Source organism: Scatophagus argus, chromosome 9, assembly GCF_020382885.2.
Source record: "Scatophagus argus isolate fScaArg1 chromosome 9, fScaArg1.pri, whole genome shotgun sequence".
Classification (NCBI taxonomy): Eukaryota; Metazoa; Chordata; class Actinopteri; family Scatophagidae; genus Scatophagus; species Scatophagus argus.
In genome coordinates this window covers 12466775-12488490 of record NC_058501.1, presented here as the reverse complement: position 1 = coordinate 12488490, position 21716 = coordinate 12466775, and the positions used below count along the sequence as shown (strand labels likewise).

General features: G+C 42.1%; 3 protein-coding genes across 9 annotated transcripts; 2 read left to right on the top strand and 1 right to left on the bottom strand.

Annotated features, from left to right (window-relative positions):
• The first annotated feature begins 568 nt into the window (after positions 1–568).
• Positions 569–3424, top strand: LOC124064711. 3 transcript variants are annotated; one of them, XM_046399388.1, is made up of 2 exons: positions 569–758; positions 1296–3424. In XM_046399388.1, exon 2 carries the CDS (start codon positions 1345–1347, stop codon positions 2941–2943), a length of 1599 nt encoding a protein of 532 aa, XP_046255344.1. In that variant the 5' UTR covers positions 569–758; positions 1296–1344; the 3' UTR covers positions 2944–3424. The 3 variants fall into 3 exon arrangements, with proteins under 3 accessions (XP_046255344.1, XP_046255343.1, XP_046255342.1); XM_046399387.1 differs by having other exon boundaries at positions 570–758; positions 1291–3424; XM_046399386.1 differs by having other exon boundaries at positions 598–637.
• Positions 3425–4381: 957 nt separating this feature from the next.
• On the top strand, positions 4382–11563 carry si:dkeyp-84f3.9 (zinc finger protein 184). 2 transcript variants are annotated; one of them, XM_046399364.1, is made up of 3 exons: positions 4382–4688; positions 5958–6083; positions 6631–11562. In XM_046399364.1, the coding sequence occupies exons 2-3, from the start codon at positions 5967–5969 to the stop codon at positions 10156–10158; spliced, it is 3645 nt and encodes a 1214-aa protein (XP_046255320.1). In that variant the 5' UTR covers positions 4382–4688; positions 5958–5966; the 3' UTR covers positions 10159–11562. The 2 variants fall into 2 exon arrangements, with proteins under 2 accessions (XP_046255320.1, XP_046255321.1); XM_046399365.1 differs by lacking the exon at positions 5958–6083 and having other exon boundaries at positions 6631–11563.
• On the bottom strand, positions 11519–16214 carry LOC124064729 (trypsin-3). 4 transcript variants are annotated; one of them, XM_046399423.1, is made up of 6 exons: positions 15936–16214; positions 15794–15829; positions 12494–12614; positions 12060–12313; positions 11834–11970; positions 11519–11736 (listed from the first exon to the last, which is right to left on the bottom strand). In XM_046399423.1, exons 1-6 carry the CDS (start codon positions 15973–15975, stop codon positions 11587–11589), a joined length of 738 nt encoding a protein of 245 aa, XP_046255379.1. In that variant the 5' UTR covers positions 15976–16214; the 3' UTR covers positions 11519–11586. The 4 variants fall into 4 exon arrangements, with proteins under 4 accessions (XP_046255379.1, XP_046255378.1, XP_046255376.1 ...); XM_046399422.1 differs by having other exon boundaries at positions 12494–12624; positions 15804–15829; positions 15936–16156; XM_046399420.1 differs by lacking the exons at positions 15794–15829; positions 15936–16214 and adding an exon at positions 12743–12869 and having other exon boundaries at positions 12494–12656.
• Positions 16215–21716: the final 5502 nt, after the last annotated feature.

Here is a 21716-nt window from a genome sequence, read left to right as displayed (position 1 = left end):
ATAACCTTACTTGTAAGACAAGTATTTTGTTTTGAGTGACAAGAAAATAATATATATAATATGGAAAAACTTGTTAGACATGAGTCCGAACTGAAAGGGCCAGGGAGTCAAGCATGTACATTTAATTGTGTTAAATACTGCAGTGGTGAAGCGTGCAAGTCGCCATAGTTTGTCTGTGAATGTTGTTTAATGTGCAGCTAATGTAATATGGGCTTAAAGGTGGATTCTACTGGATCATAGTTCAATGTCGATCAATATAATGTTAAGTCATTTTCAGTCAGTCATCCGTTGTAAGGTGAATGCCAGTTGTCACTAAATGTCTATCTTCACAAAGCCCTGACAGTACTATTATAAATCAGATTTAAAGGGAGCTTAGAGCAAAAAAAAAAGGGTAGCTTTAAAAAAAACAAAAAAAAACGTAGAGGTTTTATAGTGTGATAGAGTAAAATTCAGCAATAACATCAGTGGTTAACCTGGACCTCCAGTCGATAGGTGTCAGTGTAACGACGCAAAACATGGGCGTTTGGAAGTCGAAGCGCAGGATCCACAGAAGAAGAGAGTGGAGGTTCTTTCCTCCGGTTTTTTTTTTTTATGTGTGGCTAATGTGCTAAATGCTACCTACTCGTTCAAAAGACCGGCAAGTTTGTCCCATTCTAAATGTTTCAGAAAAGGGCAATCGACAGGCTGCTTGCGGTTAGTTGCAGGCGTCTAGCTAAACACTGACACGTCGGTAACGTCAGTTTTATTTTCAGTGTAAGGTAAGCCAATATTATTGTTCATGAGCTAGTTGAGTATAGCGTTAGCACTTCAGGTTTGTAGCAATCGATGCGCGCGTTCAACAAAATAACAACGTTATAAATTGCAAACCATGACTTCCCAACGATTTTTTTTCCAAATATTTAATTGCATAGAGAAATACAATGTGTGCGTGGGGGGAATGAAGTGTGCAACGTTATTTCACAAACTGTGAGATGTGTTGTGAGATATATTTTGGGTTAAGAGTTCATTAGCTCGTCTCAGAAGGACTCTTAGAAGTTTAGATGTGCTTTCAGAGACGAGAGAGTAACGTTAAACGTTCAAGAAGGCTATAAGTGAAAAACATTAGTCTCTTTACCTTAGCTTTCCATACCTGTGGTTCGTTCATTGTATATAGCCGCTAGCATAACTAGCTAGCCGAGTCAGATCGTATCAGTCAGAAATAAACGTTGATTTGTAACGGAATAAAATACTTGGCCTTTGTATTTGTATTTTCTTTGTGATTGTATTAATGCTAATATCTATCTCCCGCAGGGTAGGTGCTGTACAGAGCTCCACATCATCAGTGAGCACATCCACAGCCTGATCATGGAGAGAGCGAGGCAAACATTGGAAAATATTATGGAAGATGGTCTAGGCAGAGATTTAATGGATGCCGGTCGTTTTTGCTTCAGCTGCGAGCAGATATTCGCAAATCGGAAATGTTTGGAGGAACACGTGTGTTCTGCTACAAGTTTCATCTGCTCCTGTGGAACAGAGTTTACTGAATACAAAGATATGTTGGAGCACAGTACAACACATGAACCAGGACACCAAGTGCTTGATCATGAAACAATAAGGAAGCGCAGATTGGAGAAGCGCAAAGAAGAGGAGGAGCAGCTGAAAAGACTTCAGACAGGCGAAGTTGTTTGGAATGCACCTAAACGGGACAATATGGCATCCATTTCTTTGCCGGTGAAGCCTATGCTCCAAGTCCCCATTATGCCAAAAGTTTCCCAGCAGTCTGAAGAGATTTCACAAGTGCCTGGGTTGTACCCTTCTTTGTCACAAGCATCTTTAAGATGTCTCCCAAATCCTATCTCATCTACAACAGACATGAAGGATATTTTTGCAAATGTGGGTGCACCAACAGTGGATCTTTGGACACTTTACCAGCCAGTTGTGTTGTTGCAAACGGTGCGCAAATTTAACAAGAAAAAGCCTTACACTTGTGGTAAATGTGGGCAGTGTTTTATGACAAAGACCTCTCTCATATCCCACCACAGCTCTCATGTCATTGACAAAGTTTCTGGCTGTATAGGGTGCGGGCTGCTGCTCTCTAGCAAGAAGTTAGTGCCTCGCTTCCATGTTTGTAACTCACCCAACAGTACGACTAAATTCAGAATCATCACTGCGAGACCTCTGAGGCTAAATCAAGCAAATCATACAAACAGGAGTCCAAATCCAAGTGGTGGGGGGGCTCAGTCCACCATCTATCCCAAGATGAAAAGCCAGAATCTCAGTGCAGCCAGTAAAGGCAGTCAGGCACCTCATGTTACTTCCACCCTGCAGTTAAAAAATCAGAATATCAGAACATGCAGTCAAAGCAATGGGCGGCTTCATGTTAATCCACCACTGCAGCTGAACAGTCAGAATACCTGTGCATCTAGGCCTCAAGTCCCTATCCCCCTTCCACCGAAGAGCCAGAGTTGGTCTAATGAAAGCAGCAGCAGGCTTCCTGTTAGTCACTCTGGACAGCTCAAGGCACCTTTGAACTCTACGTCAGGTGTATCGAACAAACCAATAAAGGCACCCTCTGTATCAAACGGGTTCACATGTAGAGTCTGTCATATTCCTTTTGAAACTGCTCAGCTACTTCAGAGGCATAAGTGTATTAAAGCACAGGAATTTATGGCACAGCACATGCACAGTGGTAAACAGCATTACAAACTAAAGAGAGTGACACCAATGGTAAGCCCGAATCCTGTTCAGATGAATGGTGAAAGACAGCTTGGGGTTCCAGCTTCTGGAAACATAAAGAAAAACCATGTCATGGTGGTCGGTCTGGACAAAGGGCAAGGGGTGGGTCCTGCGAGTCGGAAAACAGCAGTGGATATGGAAGATGATTGTTACATCGTTGAAAGCGGACCAGACAAACCTGCTGAGATGATTTATCAAGTAACCTCATCTGTCCCTATTAAGACTTGACAAAACTAGAAAGCACATCCAGTTTGCATGGCACATTTTATGTTAATTATGGACCAAGAGCTTAAAGTTAGCAGATGGCAGTCTCCTGGTTGAACAACATCTACTTGCTTAGGTTCAGTGTACAGGAACATGGTACCTCCTGCCTTTCTCTGTGTTCAAAGACTAAGAAGTGTAAGATGGATAATGACAGTAAACACACATCTTAATTATGATGATTTCTTTTGCCAGTGAACAGTCCAATATTGACACATAGGATATGTAAATCAAAAAAAGTAAATAAAGTTTATTATTAAAATGTATGTACATGGTTTATCCATGTTTGGTGGAATAACCAGGTACTGTATTATATGGGTTTTTTATGTTTTTAGTCTGAGCAGAATGTTGTGAGGCTGTGGGAAATTACCACCTTGTTTGTTCTTTCCAGTTCTGTCAGACTTTAAGATTCCAGTATATGTTATATTAAACTATATTTTCAAATTGACTGTGTGTGTGTGTTCTTGGAATAATGTAGCATATAACTGTTTCAGCTAGGTTATTCATATGATAAACAGGCTCAACATAGGATGCTTTTAACCTGAGATTATTTAAAGTATAAATCAATGGCAGGGGATGATGTGTATGGCTTTAAGTGCGGTTTTTGTTGCCAACTGCAGTAAGTGCAAATTAGAATATGACAGAAGTGTGTAAGTGATAATAGATTCCTATATTGAAGATAAATGAAATTTAAAAAATAAAATTGACATAGAGATAACAAAAGTAGGTTTGTCAAAATACTGTTTGATTTGATGGAAGAAATATGACAACATTACTTTTTACATTTACGCCCCTGTACCTCTGATGTGGTCACGGTTTATATTGTGCCCCTAATTTCCAGCAGAGGGGGCTATTTAGTGCAAAACATTGCCTTGTTGTGCGTCGTCTTATGATGAGGTAAATATCCGAAAGAGTGGATGCGTTCAAGTACCATTTGTGTGTTTGTGCAGTTTAATTAGGACTTTATAATGTATTAATGCTTCATGTACTTGTTTGTATTTAGTCTTCGTGTATCATTTTATCTCAGCCTACGGAGTACAGTTCCAATGACATGTTGCGAGCGGAACATTGTTTAGAGACTCGCCTTTTTCTAAAGCGTACGTTCAGTTACATCAAATATATAATAGTCAATGTTCTAGACCGCAAGATGTGCGAAAAGACCACGACGTCTTGAAATACTCCAGTTTATACATTCCGCTTATTCAACCTGTTTTTGATGACACAAGAATAGTGTATAATGTGCAAATAATCTGCACTATCATATTTGTGTGAGCATCGAAAACCAAGCACCTTAAGCTTAAAAAAATATTGGCGCATAAATAAATTTGTTGCAACGACTCTCTTTGAAACCAGCCACGGCAGAAGTGCTCCGAGTACCACTACTGAAGTAACTTCTGCAGAAAAAGTCACGATTCCCAAACTTCCCCTAGTACCTGAAGTGTCCACTCTGAGAGCTCGGCGTGATTGACACTTTTTCGTGTTGCTTTGTGCGTGGATATCGAGTGGCTCACTGCCGAAAACGGCTCAGAACAGAAGAGAAAGCCGGGTCTACATGATCGGCTCAGCTCCCACACCAATGCACGCTTGTAAAAAGTGCTAGTCAGCCACGTAACGAAGGCATGTGGTTGTTTTTAAGTTAGCCAGTGCTAGCTAGTTGAGCAGCGGTCAGTGCATGGCTACGCAGAGACCAGTGTTGAATCTCTCCCACGCAGGCAAGCACTTTGTGTTTACTACCACCCATCATATTTAGTAACCCGTCTTTATATATAATATCCTTAGGCCTTGATAACAAAACGAAAGGTGTACTTAGAAGTTAGGTTCGTCTGGCCTGTTAGGGTAAATAACCGGAGCTAGCAATCTGGCCTACTAAAAGATAACGCCTACATTGTTAGTCATGTTGCTGGTAGCTTTCAATAATAACAGCTAGTAGCAGCTAGCTGTGTTCTGAAATTACCGGGTCGTTCATGGGTATTTGAAATGACACATTAAGTGACCCATTAGGACGCGGTCGTGTCTTGGTGGGTCTATGTGTGAGCACTGGTAATCACAATCAAAAAGCCTTGTTTTTTTTGCTGTGTGTATCAAGACAGACTCCCATAAGAAGAAATGTTCAGGAGCTAAAGGCGAGCAGGCATTCACAGCCACAAGTCCGTTTCGACAAAGGAGTGTAGATGTTACATTCATCAGTCGCACACGTTTTGTGCTTTTTAAACTGCAGAACTTTGAGTCTCGTTAACTTGTTGTAGTTTGTTCTCCAGGTTCTGAAGTGGTACACAAACTTTCCATTTCATGCTATGTGTGAGCGGTGGTGAACAGAGAAACAGTATGCACAAGCTTCACTTGAAGAAAAGGAGCAGTTTTGTTTAATTACAAGATTTTTCATTATGTTGAATATCCCTTTCCTTGAGTGTGTTGCTCTTTTATTCATATATCTCCTTAGCTCTGTTTTCACTCATATTGTCGTGTTCTTATTTTTGTTACCTTAACATGTTAGCAGAATATTATGATGTAGCTAATGGTGATCAAGCTTATTTTATATAATTTTAAAACAGGAGGCAGATTTTTCTGCAAAGATGCATCATCACTTATGAGATGCTCATGTGTTTTTTAAGTGTTAAACTGTGACTAATGTAAAAAGTGCAGTATATTTCTCTGAAATAAAGTGAAATATTAGGTAAGTCAAAGAAGAATTACCCAAAAAAGTATCTCCTTGTGTTTCAGTATGTGAGTAAATATTCTGCGTTACTTTCCACCACTTTTCCAGTTCAACGATTTCTTGTGAAATCGGTCTCAAACCCTGATACGTGGCATGTCTTTCTGATCAGGTTTTGATTAGGAAATCCCTTATGACATTTTCTGGCTCTTTTGTGAGAAACATTGAAGTCTGGCAAAGCAGTGCATGTTAATCGAGCATTACTTTGCTCTAGGATTACATGTTACTGTTATGAGTTACAACCTCCTTGTCACTGTTTAATCCACAGACTCTTGACATGGGGAGTAAAATGTCCTTCAGCAGAGGAAGCAGTGACCAAAATACAGTCTCTGAGTTAACCTCTGTGGCATCGCATCCTCGCAGTTCCGTTCATGCCCCTTCAGACTGCAAGCAGGTAGCCAGTGAGAAAAAAAAAAAATAGATGTATCACCCCAAAAGTTATGCTGCTTATTGCAGTATACGGCACAATTTCTGCAGAAACTTGCTAATGGAATGCATGGATGCATTTTATGTATTAAAAACCTCTAAACCTGAGTCCTTATGTGTGGACTTCCATTGCAGTGCTTTTGTTTCCTGAAATTTTCATGTAATCATTTTTGAACAAGTAGTGTATATTACATCTTCACTATTTAATTGTGCAGTTAATTGTTGTGTTTATGTTGGTTCTCCAAAGGAAGGGAGGGCAGTTTGAAATAAACTTAAACTTTAATACTACAGTTTGTTTATATATTATATTGAGATATTTATGCTCTTATGTACACCTGACTGTAGAATCCAACTGAATACAGTCTATATATAGACATTAATGCCATAGAATTAATTCTAAATGCAGTCACATTTTTGTTGATTCCTTTTTTTGTATGCCTTTATTTTTTTATGCTACCTTGTGTAACAATACCACTACTACAATTATGACAAATGCGTTTTTTTTCCCTCCACAGATACCTGAAGACAAGAGATGCAGTGAGGAAGGCTTGGACTCCAGGTGGGGAGAAGAAATGAAGGCAGCAGAACTGACTCAACCTGCAATTGAATTCCACTCATCGGGGCACTCGGAGTCTGATGGCCCTGTTAACTCCGAAACAGTAGGCGAAATAAATTGTCAGCACAGTGAACACATAACGCCCCAGGTAGGGATGGAAGCAAAGTCTCAAGTGAAAGCTGCAAGTGTGTCATCTGCAAGCCGTGGACGGCGTGTGGAGGTCCGCAGAAGACGTGGGCGCCCTCGTAAAAGAAGGCCGTTGCTGACTGAAGGCAAAAAAGATCCAGAGTCTGCTGGTCAGGATGTAGTGCAGTACAAGGAGATCAACACAACAGTACCGTTGCCAACATGCTTAGAGAACCACAACAATGGTAATGTGCCCGACACAGTAGACGGCCCGCTTTTCAATAATTTACCTCATGAGGACATACCTGGTCCTCACACTGTCTCTGATGGTAAAGTAGAAGACAGTGGACCTGTGCTGTCAAAAAGAAAAAGAGGAAGACCAAGAAAAACAGAAATTGCAGCAGTTGCTAAGGCCGCTGCTGCCAATGTTCCTAATACTAATAATGTAAGCGGTCCTGTGCGGAGACTGAGGAGTAGGGGAGAACAGCACCCTGCAACTTCGGAAGGAAAGACAGAATCCGATAGCAAGGAAGTCTCCAAGAAGATTGAAATTACTCCTACAGAATGTAATAATACATTGAACTTTCAAGGTGTGAGAAGAAGAAGAAGAAGGGCTAAACTGACTGATCAGCAAGTTCCAGCTAAAGTGTCCAGACTGGATGTTTCCCAGGAAGCCTCGTCAGTGTTGAGCAATGACACGTGCTGTGGGGAGAGAACAGAGACAGATAAGCAGGTGGACCTCAACACTGACAAACAAGAGGCTGATAAAGATAGGAAGGACGATCAACACTACCCACAGTCTGGAGAGGAACATGAGCAGCAGACAGAACAAAAGGAAGATCCATTACCACAAACAGAACTGCCTTCCCCGCCATCACCTGAGCCTAAAGTTGTTCCCTCAGAGGATTTGAACCATGTGAATTTGGTGAACCCTTTTCAGAGTGATGACCCTGAAATAAAACAGTCAGCTGAAACGAATGGCATTGAGGAGGCCCAATTAGAAAACAGTCTTGAATCTCCAAAGAACGCAAACTTGCAGGCTACAGAATCCTCTGGCACAGATGTTGTAGCAGCATCCCCCGAACAGCCACCTCAGCCCGTTGAGGTCCTCCCTGCTGTGAAGGCTGAGAATATAGAGGTAGCACTGGATCATGTAACTCCTGTGTCAGAGTCAAATAGTCCCACATCTTTACAATACAATGACAACAGCGCAGTTAGATCTGAGGTTCAGTACAGTCAGCAAAACACTTTCAGGCGCAAGAGAGGTGGCAAGAGAAGGAGGAGGATAAGTAATGTTTTATTACAGAGAGCACAACTGATAGAAGGCCATGGAGGCAGTAGTGACACTCAAAAAACAGACAGTGGTGATGTAAATAAGGAGGGCAACGCAAATGACAACGTAAATGTCATTTATATTAAAAAAGGGGGGAAAACACTGTTGAAATGTGGTTACTGCGGTCAGACATTTAAATTTCTCTCTCAGTTTGTCATCCATCAGCGCGTTCATACAGGAGAAAGACCTTTCAAATGTCCTGAATGTGGCAAAGGTTTTAGCAAAAATTCTAACTTAAATCTTCATCTCAAGACGCACAGAAAGAACAACATGTATCAAAAATGTCCACTTTGCAAGATCAAATTCTCCTGCTCTGAGTATGCCTCTCATATGAAGACGCATGCACATGTGCTGACCCAGGACTCTGAGAGCAACAAATCTGAAAAGCACAGCCGAGGGAACGACCATGAAGACGGTCCTGCACCTCACAGGCCAGTTTCCCCAGAAAAGAAAGAGAGAAAAGTGTGCCAGTACTGTGGCAAAACATTCCGATTTCCATCTGCCCTCATAAGACACGTGCGCGTCCACACTGGAGAGAAGCCTTATAAATGTGATATATGTGGTAAAGCTTTCGGTCAGGCCTATTTCCTCCGTGTTCATGAGCTGACACACTGGTCTGTGAAGCGTTACAACTGCACGCGTTGTGAGAAATCATTCACTCATTATAGCAATGCAAAAAATCACATTTGTAAACCCTCGGGAAGCAGTGACGAGTTACAGCCCAGCAGACGAGCAAAGCCTCCGCTAACGTATACGTGCCACATCTGCAAGAATGTTTTTGACAGTCTGCAAGAGTTCAACAGCCACATGAGGGCCCACACTGGTGCGAAGCTCTATCGCTGCGTGTATTGTGACAAGCTGTTTGGTGTGCTGTCAGAATTTAGCTCCCATCACAGTCAGTGCAGAGGCGGGAGACCCGCCTCCAGTTCTGCGATTAAAGAGGAAGAGACAATGTCACTAATACAGTACACAGTGCCCGCACTTAGGTATTCATCAAGTCACAATTCAGCGTCTCCTCTCACACCTGCAAATTGTGAAACGCAGAAAAAAAAGGCCAGCCGCAAGAAACGCATTGCTAATTTAAAGAAGCCGTTCCAGTCAACGGTGATACCATCTCACCCTCTCTCACACCTCGTGTCAAAGTTAAACGAACTAGATAACCGTTCTGACCCCAGGAAATATTTATGTCCCAGCTGTGGGCGACTGTTTAGACACATGGGCAGACTCCGGGCCCACATGCTCACCCACGCACCGGGTCAAAGTTACACCTGTGCCTGTTGTGGTAAGACTTTAGAAAACTGGAAAAAACTGTGGCATCATCAGAGAGTCCACCGACAGAGACGTGGGCGCTTCACGTGTCCTCGGTGTGGACGAGGTTTTCGGTTTGTGGAGCTATACAAGAAACACATGAGTGAGCACCCAGAGTTCCAGTGGATTCAGGTGAGGCCTAAGAAAGTGTTTCTGCCTTATCAGTGTGAACAGTGCAGATGCAGCTTTAAGACTCTTGATTTGTTGTTCAATCACCAGCTTTGTCATTCCTCAACTCAAGACTCGCAAAAGGATTCTGATTTTGATTTGTCCATAGACGATCATACTTCACAGTCTAACAAGAAAATGTTGAGCCCTCCTGCAGACAACTGCGTAGTGACGCTGCATCCAGAACCTGAGGAAAAAGCCTTTCCTCTGAGCCCCTTAATCAAATTATCAAATCCAGTTCCTCAAGAGCCGTCTCCACCACCCAAGAGTTCATTTGTCCAAAATCACGATTTGGGTTTGGATAAGACTTCCCTTTGTCCAGGCAACACACTTTCAGTCCAAGATATAGAAACGAGTTATGAAACAACAGGTGAACATTCACAAGGAAAACCCATTACTCCTTTGAGAACTGTGAAAAAACACGTTGCCCGAACTTCTAGCATTTCAAATGAATCTTCAGACGACGTTAGGTGCGCTGTGTGTGGTAATGCATATTCTGTCATTTCAGACCTTTATCAGCATTATTTGCAACATGCAAGAGGTGAAGTGTAACAGCCTGAAAGGAGATCCAGTCCCCCTTTTTACAGGTTGCATAAGGGTCCTGTAGTCCTAGATTAGACCATGTAGAAACATTGCCTTGTTTTAACACCTGGAAAAGTTAGGGAGACTGAAATGCATCAAAAAAGGATTTGGAAGATTTGTTTACACTCAGGTGTTCAACTGGTCACGTCTGTCAGTTTTCAGATTGAAAACACTGAATGTACGAGTTAAAAAACAGAAAACTCTGTTAGTTGTTGAGTACTGGAAACTGAAATTATACTTTATGTAAATGAATAATGCAAAATAAGAGTTTGATTTGAAAGTATTTCTGCGAGTGAAATAACCACTGAAACATTTTGAGCCCTCGTTCATCATTGTTGCGCTGCAGCATCTTTGCATCTTTACTCCCCTGCATATCAAGCGCTGGACAATATCAATAACAATAACTGATCAGAAGGGTGGAGGAATTCATTTATAAACTCCTTGTTGCTGCATTCATTTGGCCGAACCTACAGAGAACTTTTGTTTGTGGAGATTTTTTTCGTTCAGATTTTGTAATGCATCTTGTCTTTTCAGTGAATAGTATAAAAAGTTAACATGAATACTAGCTGTGTAGTTTTACAAACACTCACCTTATCATGATACATACATTCACTGTGTGGCCACTGTGAATGTAATATGAAACGTGTGCATTTCAAATCGCACGTCCTTTCTTGACTTACATCTGTGAAACTGTAACTCAAAATGTTTCAGAAATGTTCTACCAACTTCAGATTTGTTCTGTCCTGGTCTCCAGTGAGGTGAATATGAGCTTTTCTGATACACGTGTTTGAGTTTACCCTTTTTGTTTACTTGTAATAAGATGGCTGAAATCGCTGACAAGCGCACATTTTGCACCTGTTTTACCAAGTGCAACACAAGTGCTGTCCAAAATCCATTACTGTAATTGGTTTTGGCAATGATGATTTTGGTGGAATCATGAAAAATTTGCATTTTACACATGAACGCCCTGCTCTGTTGTACATGAATTTCTGTTATGGTTTGTCTTAAAACTAATAAAAGTCACTTTTCTATAAATTTCTGATGTTGCTTGCCGTATTTGGAGGCCAAATTGTGTGCATACATGTCAATAGATGAACACTCTTCCTCGATAATTAAATCTAAAAATATTTACTATGGTGATATGATGCTGAAGGTCAAGGTACAAAAATTCTTGTACTGCTGATTAACAAAAAAAATAACCGCATAACCACAGTTTACTACCTGTAGTCTAAAGAGCTGTGTTTGGGGTTTGTTTGCTTGAAAAGCAGTTGCTGCAACATATTTTAACAGTCAACATATAAACTGTTATTGACATAAGAAACACGAGTTATCTGATTTTTCAATTTATTAAAGGGCGATACAGCTTTCTGTCCAAAATCAAGTTACTTTGAGGGGGCTTTAGTTGGAGGACATGGTGTTGCGAATCCAGGAGTTGTAGTTGCAGACCTTGGTGTAGACTCCAGGGTTGTTCCTCTGGGCGCAGCCATAACCCCAGGACACCACACCCTGCAGCTGACCGTTGCACACCACAGGGCCGCCAGAGTCTCCCTGATAGGACACAGACAGAAAGAACAACATGAGCAGAGTTGCTCTGAAGCTCAGGATGTCCACTTTAAGAAACTGTGATGATGACTGGAGCTGATACCTGGCAGGAGTCCTTGCCTCCCTCGAGGAATCCAGCACAGAACATGTTGGAGGTGATCTGACCAGGGTAGGAGGACTTGCAGCTGGTGTCGCTCAGGATGGGGGCATCCAGGCACATCAGACGATCAGGGTAGTTGCCTAGAGAAGAAAATGACAACACATTTAAGTTTTCATACCTTATCTCCTGCTAAAATATGTTGAAGTTATATTTACAGTCTTTTACTGACTTCCAGAGCTGCTGGTGTTGCCCCATCCAGAGATCAGGCAGCGGGTTCCAGCACCGGCACAGCTGGAGGGCAGGGACACGGTGCGGACATAGCTGTTCAGGGTGGCGGGCTTGCTCAGCTTGATCAGCATGATGTCGTTGTCCAGGTTGCGGCTGTTGTAGCGAGGGTGACGGATGACCTTGGCAGAGTTGATGAACTGCTCAGTGCCCTCATTGACAGCAATGTTGTGCTCACCAAGACGCACCTGGATGCGGCTGCAGGGAGAAATATGAGGGTTAAATAACGTGTAATTAATGTGACACTGAACTTGGTGAGGCGACGCCAGTTTGACCCCAGTGGCTCTGCTTTGATGAGGCATATCTCTTTCATGAAGGCTGTCAGTTCAGATCAGTTCTGGAATGAGTTGAAGCTAAAATCCCATTTTATGAACTTACGACTTGTAGCAGTGAGCAGCAGACACCACCCAGGTGCTGGAGATCAGGGAGCCTCCACAGAAGTGGTAGCCAACATTCAGAGAGACCTGGTAGGGCACAGAGTTCTTTCTGCACTCGTAGCCTCCGACAATCTTGTCATCCTCATCATCGATGGGGGCGGCGTCTGGTTGGAGTAGAGAATTTGCCACAATTTTTGTTTTGCAGGACAGTCATTTAAATATGTCAGTAAAAAATAAGATTCATACTCACATGCCACTGCGAGCAGAGCCAGGAAAATGAAAGCCTTCATGATGGTTTCTGCCTGAGCCTCAGTGTCAGCTCAGTTTGTGCAGGCCTATTTAAACCCACTCCATCCATCTGTTATCTGATTGACCAACGACATGTATTTACATTTTTACCTTTTTCTTGTTGAGTAACGTGTGAAAGCACATCTGGAGGCTCAGTGCCAACATACTGATAATGTAATTTCCAACCATGAGTGCATATGTACATACAGTAAACCCTTAAACACTGGAGGCTTTATTTCACATATTTATCTTGAAATATATTTCATTACTGCTATTAGCTTCTCTTTTATTGTTATTCAAGGTATGTTACCTTACCAAGGTATGTTCCAGTTATATTTACAGTCTTTTACTGACTTCCAGAGCTGCTGGTGTTGCCCCGTCCAGAGATCAGGCAGCGGGTCCCAGCACCAGCACAGCTGGAGGGCAGGGACACCGGCTGCACCTGGATGCAGTTGCAAAGAGAGACATGGAGGTTAAATAACATAAGTAATGCGACACTTACATTGTAATGAAATCATTAGTATCTTTGACTTTGGTGCATTTTGAAAAAAAAAAATAATGCCAGTTTGAGCCCGGTGAAGACTGTCAGTTCGGATCAGTTCTGGTGTCAGTTGAGCCTAAAATCAAATGTCTAAACTTACAACTGGTAGCAGTGAGCAGCAGACACCACCCAGGTGCCGGAGATCAGGGAGCCTCCACAGAAGTGGTAGCCAACATTCAGAGAGACCTGGTAGGGCACAGAGACTCGTAGCCATCAACAATTATGTCGTCCTGATCCTCAATGGGAGTGACGTCTGACAGGAGTAGAGAATTTGCCATAATTTTTGTTTTTCAGGACAGTGATTCTAAAGAAATGTTGAAATAAATATCATTTCACTCATACCTTGTCATAAAATGGGCAGAATTACTCTAAAAAGCAAGATTTATATTCACATGCCACTGTGAACAGAGTCAGAAAAATAAAAAACCCTCAGTTACTTCCTGTCTGAGTATTGATGACAGGTCAGCATATGCAGGCATTTTTAAATCCACGCTGTTCCTCTGTTATCTGATTGCTCAAGGACACACGTTTTCCATTTTCACCCATCTATTTCTGTCCAACGCGTGTGAAAACACACCTGGAAGAGAACAATTAACTTATCAGTAATGTGAGATTAAGTCCCAACTCCAGTCACGTACACTGAGTTTATGAAAGCCAAGTTTAAAGGAGGTCGTTATGCATTTTACACTATTCTTAATTCCTGTTTATCTTTGAATGAATTGCATTACATGCCGACTACGTGACTTGAGTCATGTGCAAAAGATACTGTCATCTGTAGGAAAGCACAAGAACTTTCATATCAACATGTATATAAGCTGTCACCATTTTATTTATGACTTCTATGTTTTCACCCATATTTCCATTTAAGGATTTTCCTGTTTATTGCCCTTGCTAAACCCCTGATTACCCCTGACATTATCCAAATAAACATAACAGAAACAAGTGTGCTTATGCATGCTTATATTTATGAAGTAATAATACTTGGAAGGTCATTCCCTCAAGATTCTTGTAATGCCCAGTACTTATGTACAATCTATAAATGTACATTTAGCAAGGACTGAAGGTCTCTCCCTCTGCATTTTAGCTGTTAAACTACATAAACACTTATTTCTTGAGCATTTCATCTCAAATGCCAGTGAAAAGTATTTAATTCGTGGCAGATTTATTTGTTTATAATGGGTAAATTTATGATTTTTCAAATTTATGCAGAGTTATTGAGTTTTTAGACATATGTCCTCTTTTTATTTGTGACCAACAATTACAATTTCTCTGTGTTTCCTTCTTCTTTCCTTCCCTCCTTTTCCTTCCTTCTGATCCTCCTACTTGGTAAATGTATGTTATTTCCAACAGCACAAAAAAATGAAGAATGACTTAGAGTAACATCGATGCCAATCATTTATTTTTATTTGATGTCACATAGTTATTTGTCACGGTCGGAAATTTATCAGATAAATGTTCCTTTCAGTAACGTGACTTTAGTTGGAGGACATGGTGTTGCGAATCCAGGAGTTGTAGTTGCAGACCTTGGTGTAGACTCCAGGCTTGTTCTTCTGGGCGCAGCCATAACCCCAGGACACCACACCCTGCAGCTGACTGTTGCACACCACAGGGCCGCCAGAGTCTCCCTGATAGGACACAGACAGAAAGAACAACATGAGCAGAGTTGCTCTGAAGCTCGGCATGTCCACTTTAAGAAACTGTGATGATGACTGGAGCTGATACCTGGCAGGAGTCCTTGCCTCCCTCGAGGAATCCAGCACAGAACATGTTGGAGGTGATCTGACCAGGGTAGGAGGACTTGCAGCTGGTGTCGCTCAGGATGGGGGCATCCAGGCACATCAGACGATCAGGGTAGTTGGCTAGAGAAGAAAATGACAACACATATAAGTTTTCATACCTTGATCTCCCACTAAAATATGTTGAAGTTATATTTACAGTCTTTTACTGACTTCCAGAGCCGCTGGTGTTGCCCCATCCAGAGATCAGGCAGCGGGTTCCAGCACCGGCACAGCTGGAGGGCAGGGACACGGTGCCAACATAGCTGTTCAGACTGGCGGTCCTGCTCAGCTTGATCAGCATGATGTCGTTGTCCAGGCTGTAACTGTTATATTGAGGGTGACGGATGACCTTGGCAGAGTCGATGAACTGCTCAGTGCCCTCATTGACAGCAATGTTGTGCTCACCAAGACGCACCTGGATGCGGCTGCAGGGAGAAATATGAGGGTTAAATAACGTGTAAGTAATGTGACACTGAACTTGGTGAGGCGAGGCAGTCAGTGACTCTGATTTAAGCTGCAAGTTTGGATCAGTTCTGATATTAGTTGAAACTAAAATCAAATATCTGAACTTACGACTGGTAGCAGTGAGCAGCAGACACCACCCAGGTGCTGGAGATCAGGGAGCCTCCACAGAAGTGGTAGCCAACATTCAGAGAGACCTGGTAGGGCACAGAGTTCTTTCTGCACTCGTAGCCTCCGACAATCTTGTCATCCTCGATGGGAGCAGCAACTGTGTGCAGCAAACAGTGAGTTATATCTCCATTCTTAAAACAATAATTACAGAAGTGCAGGAAATTCAGTATTCATCACCACAAACAAATCACTCAAGTACTTACAGGCTGCAGCAAAGAGGGCCAGAAGAATGAAGTACTTCATGATCGTTTTCTGCACCTACTGAGTGTACACGCAACAGGGGCAGATGCAATGGGTTTTTATACAGGCAGACTTATATAACTTTCTTTCGCCGTGATTAAAGATTATCCCACCTGGGAAAAAGCAACATGGTCAATGAGAAAAACACATGAATTTCCATGAGTTATTTTTAAGCTGATATCTAAAGATACAAATACACCCATTAACCCCCATGCCTGCACGTTACTACCTAAAAACATGAAGACAGACAAATGTGGAGGGGACAGAAATGAATCAAACTCATTTGTCATGTTTAAATTTTAATAAAATTTAAAACATCACCTGACTGACTGTTAACAGGCACAAACTCAAATGATCCACTATCTCAATCAGGTATGAATTCCAAATAATTTCCTAGAATGTTTTCTGGAAACATTGAGCAAAATGGTACAAATTATAGGCAGTATAGAGACAATATACTATCACTGTATTTTGAAGAAGATAAAGAAGAAGAGGCCTGTACAACATGCATGGTTGTATAGAGTACAGCAGCAGTGAAATGTAATTGCAACACTCCTCACTATGCAAGTGAAAGTAAAGTATCAGCAGTATAAGAAAAATAATCAGCCTTGCAGGGTGCCGGTGTTTTGGGTAATGTGCTGGAGTAATGTTTTCCAATCTGTCAGTCAGGAAGCTCAGGACCCAGGAGCATAATGAATGACTTAGCCCTTGATCCTTGAACTTGGAGATGGGTCTGCATGGAACAATGTTACTGAAAGCAAAACTGTAGTCTGTGAACAACAGTCTTGCATAGTTCCTTTAACCAGTGTCCAGGTGAGAGAGAGTGGTGTGGCGGATGTGGGTTATGGTATCATCAGTGCTTCTGTTCTTCTTCAGTTTGCCTGCCACTTCTGCGACAGGCAAATTGCATGGGGTCTAACGAGTTTGGCAGATGAAAATGAAGTCTTTTACCAATTTCTCACTTCATCACCACTGATGTCAGAGCCGTAGGGCAGTAGTCATTTAAACAGTCAAGGTTTGTCTTCTTTGGCATGGGAATAATAGTAATGCTTCCTAATTTTAAGTTTATAGTTGATGCCCAGAGGAATTTCATTTAAAGCCAATCAAATATTAATTCATCTTGGAAACTATTATTTACATGTTGAACACATTTCATATGTTTTACATTATCAGCTGATCGGCCTTGCACTGTCTGGATTTTATAGATAAGAAAAGATAATCCTTTATTAGTCCCATAACTGGGAAATTACAGTGTTACAGCAGCAAACAGGATAAAGAGGGTGCAAAGCACGCAAGGATAAGGGAAGTATGTGCATTCAGAAAGAATAAATACACAGGAAACAAGTACCTGCAGCTGTACACAGCACAGAAAAGAAAAAGACTATTCACACTAGAGTGTTTGAAGTATGTAGGTACTGATCCAAGTAGTAATGTTACATGAGTAAGGATTACTGCACATGAGTTGTTACATGAGTAAGGATAATTATTACTATTAGGGAACTAATTAATTTGAGAATTTACTGTTTACGCATCAGCTCCTCTTTGGGAAATCTGAGTACACTACAGGTCTTGTAAAATAAACAGAGATACATTTGCTCAACACCTTCAAACTTTGATTGGTCCTGAACATACCCCTTCAGTGACGTCAATAGAAAGCGACGCTCCTCGGTTTGTGTATCGGCTGCTGAGCTAACAGCTGCACCAATTGTGTTTTGGTTTTGTTTTGTTGCCCATGTGCAGTTATCATGAGGTAAGACTTAAAACGCCGTCAGCTTTCTTATCATGTCTGCTTAACTGTCACCGGCCGCTGCTTTACCTGAGACTGTGGTAGCCTGTTAGCTCACAGCTAGCTCCATTGCAAGATAAGCACCTAATGTATGCGGAATGCGCAACCATTGCGGATGTGGTGCAGAAAAAAATGCGCATCGATGCGACAGAATACAGAAATCAACATCACCGAGAATAAACAGCACAGCTATTTTAAGACATTTCATGATTGTAAGCAGTGTTGTGTTTTGTTGTTGTATTTCAGCTCTGAAGGAGATTCTCTGCGTGGATGATGCATCTCACTGTATAACAGCTGGAAATGTAGATGCACCTCTTAGTTTGCTCCAGGTGTTTGTACACAGTGTGTATACGTTTTCAGTGACATATGAGTGTAAATGAAAATAACAGAAATGGGTTTAAGTGGCTGCAGGTGGCTATAAACGTCTGTGGACCTCATGCTTAAATCAGACAGTATGATTAAGCTGCAGCAATGACTTGATTCCTTTGAATAATAGTGTTAAAAACTGTATTTAAGTATACATTAACTCTAAAGTTCCTATGAAATCACCCCATAGTGTGTGTGGCAGCTGTGCCCCAAGCAGGTTCGTAATTATCTGATGCAGTATACTGAAGAATTGTCATGCCTTAAGCAGCAGCGTCAGTTATAATTTGAACTTGTGTTAATGGGGCAGCTGCTGCCAGAATCAGAATTGGCCCGCCAGTCAGTTCTGCTGTAAATCAGGTCTGACCCATGACTGAGTACTACGAGGAGGGGGGGCTGCTGTACGAGCAATCACCTCCCATGCACATCAAAGTGGAGTCTCCGGAGGGACCCTTTGGAGGGGGAGCCTCAGAAAACGGCTTCCCCAGGGAGGATGAGGACTCAGAGGGCAGCTGTGACCAGAACAGTGGATTACCTGGGGGTCTCCCCTTCAATGTAGTAGTGGTGCATCCGAACATCATGGCACCCGGCATGTCCTCAGACGACCTCTTGTCCATTGAACAAAGTAAGCCTGAGCGTTATTAAGCACATTTCTTGTTTATTTGTACATTTCTGCAGCGCATGTTGCTCCTATTGAAAATAGTAGGGACGTGTGCGCTTATAGAATTACAGCTCCACTTCCAAAACAGTTAAGACAGTGTCTAAAGCATAAAACTGAGTGTGATCATTTGTTAATCATTTGTGACATATAATCAATTGAAAACACTAAATCAAATGTTGCTGTATGCCTTGTTGCATAGTTGAATATGTTTTGGCTCAGCACAGTGAAAACAAGCCTGACACTGTTAAAGCACATTTCTCTTCCTCACACAGTATATTTAGCTTCACTTGATATTTTTCCTTTCCCTTTTGGGCCGTCCTCTCACCTCCCTCTCTCTACAGACAGAGCTATGTCAGCTGCACTGGCTGCTGGTGGTGCAGGAAAAAGAAAGAGTCGTTTCAGTGGAGCAGAGCTGGAGGTGTTGGTGTCAGAAGTCACCCGGTGCGAAGGAGAGCTCTTTGGTCCCGCGGGAAGGCTACGGCGACGGGAGAGAGAGCGCATCTGGGCAGGAATCCTAGAGAGAGTCAATGCTGTGTCCAGAGTCCCACGTACTCTTCGAGAGGTGAAGAAGCGCTGGGACGACTTGAAGAGACGCAACGGTGGCAGGCTGGCAGATGCACGTCACCGCAGCTGTTACCTGCCATCCAGCAGAGGGGCCTCGATGCTTGGGCGTCCCTCCCAGACAAGCCCCAGACTTCAACAAGCCAGACAAAAGCAAAGCACCAGACCAAAACCCAGTTTCCCATGCTTCCCTGACTCTGATCCAGGTAAAAATGAGTTCTCTGATTACTTGGCTGCATTTCTTTGTAGATTTAGTGGGTGCAACTGATCTTCAGTGTCCACTTCTTTGCAGGTGTAGGGGTGGAAGGATCAGAGAGAGATGGTTTGGAGAAAGATGAGGACAATCCTGAACGTGAGAGAGATATAGGAGAACCCGAGTGTGAACCAGAGAATAGCATGGAGGACAAACTGGGATTAGGACTGGGTCTAGGCATAGGACCACCTCCTCCATCAGAACGATGGCTGCCTCCTTCTCCACTCTACAGTGCTCCTTTCCTCAATGGCAGCCCTCAACCGAGCAGTCCTCAGCCATCACTTGGAGCACAACAGGGTCCTCTTGAAGCCCCTCTGCGCAGCTCCTGGCTTGAAGATGAACTTCGAGGGTTAGGGGAAGCAGCAATTCAACTGGGAAATCGGGTGGAAAAGAGTCTGCGGGAGTTTAGTGAAGGATTCAGGCAGGACATGAGAACACTTGTTGCGTCACAAGAGACATTAGCAGTCAGTTTACAACAAAACAATGTCCTCTTGCAAAGGCTATTAGGAGTGCTGGAAGCCCAGCAACAACCACAGCCACAACAACATCGTGTACAACAAGCACACCAATCACAAACATCTCAACAGCACTTACAACCACAACCAGCTCAGCAGCAGTTACAACAGCACATAGAACCACAACAGCAGCAGCAGCAACAACAACAGCGAATTGAAGCACCTGTGCAAACACAACTCCAACATCAGCAGCAGCCACATGTAGTACAACAACAGTCACAACAGCATCAAACACAAATACAGCAGCAGCCACTGGTCACCCAACATTCTAATAATCAGTCAGCTGTGGCGGTGGTACCTGCACCATCGTCCCCTGATGTACATGGCACTTTTGCCTCTGATCCACCTACAGACACAAATGGCAATGTGCAGAGGCCACGGCGGGGAAGAGCTGTTGATCACAGACGCAGAAGACGGCGCTGAGGAGAAAGTACTTAGAAACTCAAAGTGTACATCATGCATATTTGAGTTTCAAAATGTGACAAGAAATTATGCTCTTTTTCTATTGACAGTATTTCTGTAAAAAAAAAAAAAAAAGACAAAAACTTATTTGGAGTTTGAAGTACAACTCCAAATCAGAAATCCACCTTGCACTTATGTTTGTCTATGTGGAGGACTTAAGTGGATGAGCAAATTAGACACATAGGGTGGCCTTAACATTAACTTGCTTCCCTGGACATGCATACAGATTGTTGTGCTAAAAGACTTTGGAAAAACAGTTGCTTTGTGGAGTCACAACTCCACTTATGAGACTTTAATTACCCAGACAACAACATGCTGTAGGTGCTGATGTTTAATATGCATGTCACTGTACATGCTTTGTCAACGAGCTGTGAAGCTCATGATGCTCTTAGTAGTTAAGTACTGTCTCAATTCTCCTGATACACTAACTACATTGTCCTAAAGTATGTGTAATCTGCAGCTGTTACCATATAATGTAGTTATACAGCTATAGTAATATCCTGCTAATGTATGCTCGTGCTTTTCTAACAGTTTTATGGTACATACTCCTCCAACATTGGTTGGACAATGAAGCTAGACTGTGTTCTGTTCAGTGTGTTTTGAGACAAAAATGCTACAATTTAAAGAATTGACATTTTGCATCACAGTAGGCTTCAGACCTTAACTCATATGTTTCTGGTGGAATTTAAAAGCATACATAAGTATGTAGGAGCTATTTATTATAATCTTGCATGCAGTATGATGGATGTGTTTATGGGTAGTTGCAAAGAAACAGCATATGGCCATCATCTATGTAGTTGCACAACTTATATTTTGTAGTTAGCCACTGTTCTGATGAAATGTAACTAAACTTTAATAAAAGTCAGACATGGACTGCAAATAAATGCAGCTGATCACTTGCGGATTTGTAACATAGCATGTAGAAATGTTAATGTAATATTAGGGTTATCTTTTTAAATAATTCAGTTGGGGAAAAAAGCTTTTGGTGCAGCAGAAATCACTGCCGTAGTATCGAGGGATTCTTTAACTTAAGGCTTGTAATTATATTGTCATTAATGATGAACTTCAGTTTGTTTAGTAATAAGAGTTTTATTTTGAAAGCGTCGACCGGAAATCTAATTCCTCGTTCAGGCTGGCTAGCAT

Excerpts from the sequence above, each read along its gene's own strand:
- LOC124064711 (XM_046399386.1), top strand. The coding sequence starts at position 612 with ATGCTACCTACTCGTTCAAAAGACCG. Across the intron at positions 638-1,295 it reads CCTACTCGTTCAAAAGACCG|GTGCTGTACAGAGCTCCACA; the intron begins GCAAGTTTGTCC and ends CCCGCAGGGTAG.
- si:dkeyp-84f3.9 (XM_046399364.1), top strand. The coding sequence starts at position 5,967 with ATGGGGAGTAAAATGTCCTTCAGCAGAGGAAGCAGTGACCAAAATACA. Across the intron at positions 6,084-6,630 it reads CCCCTTCAGACTGCAAGCAG|ATACCTGAAGACAAGAGATG; the intron begins GTAGCCAGTGAG and ends TTCCCTCCACAG.
- LOC124064729 (XM_046399420.1), bottom strand. The coding sequence starts at position 12,782 with ATGAAGGCTTTCATTTTCCTGGCTCTGCTCGCAGTGGCAT. Across the intron at positions 12,657-12,742 it reads GGCTCTGCTCGCAGTGGCAT|ACGCCGCCCCCATCGATGAT; the intron begins GTGAGTATGAAT and ends TACTCCAACCAG. Across the intron at positions 11,737-11,833 it reads GAGGCAAGGACTCCTGCCAG|GGAGACTCTGGCGGCCCTGT; the intron begins GTATCAGCTCCA and ends GTGTCCTATCAG.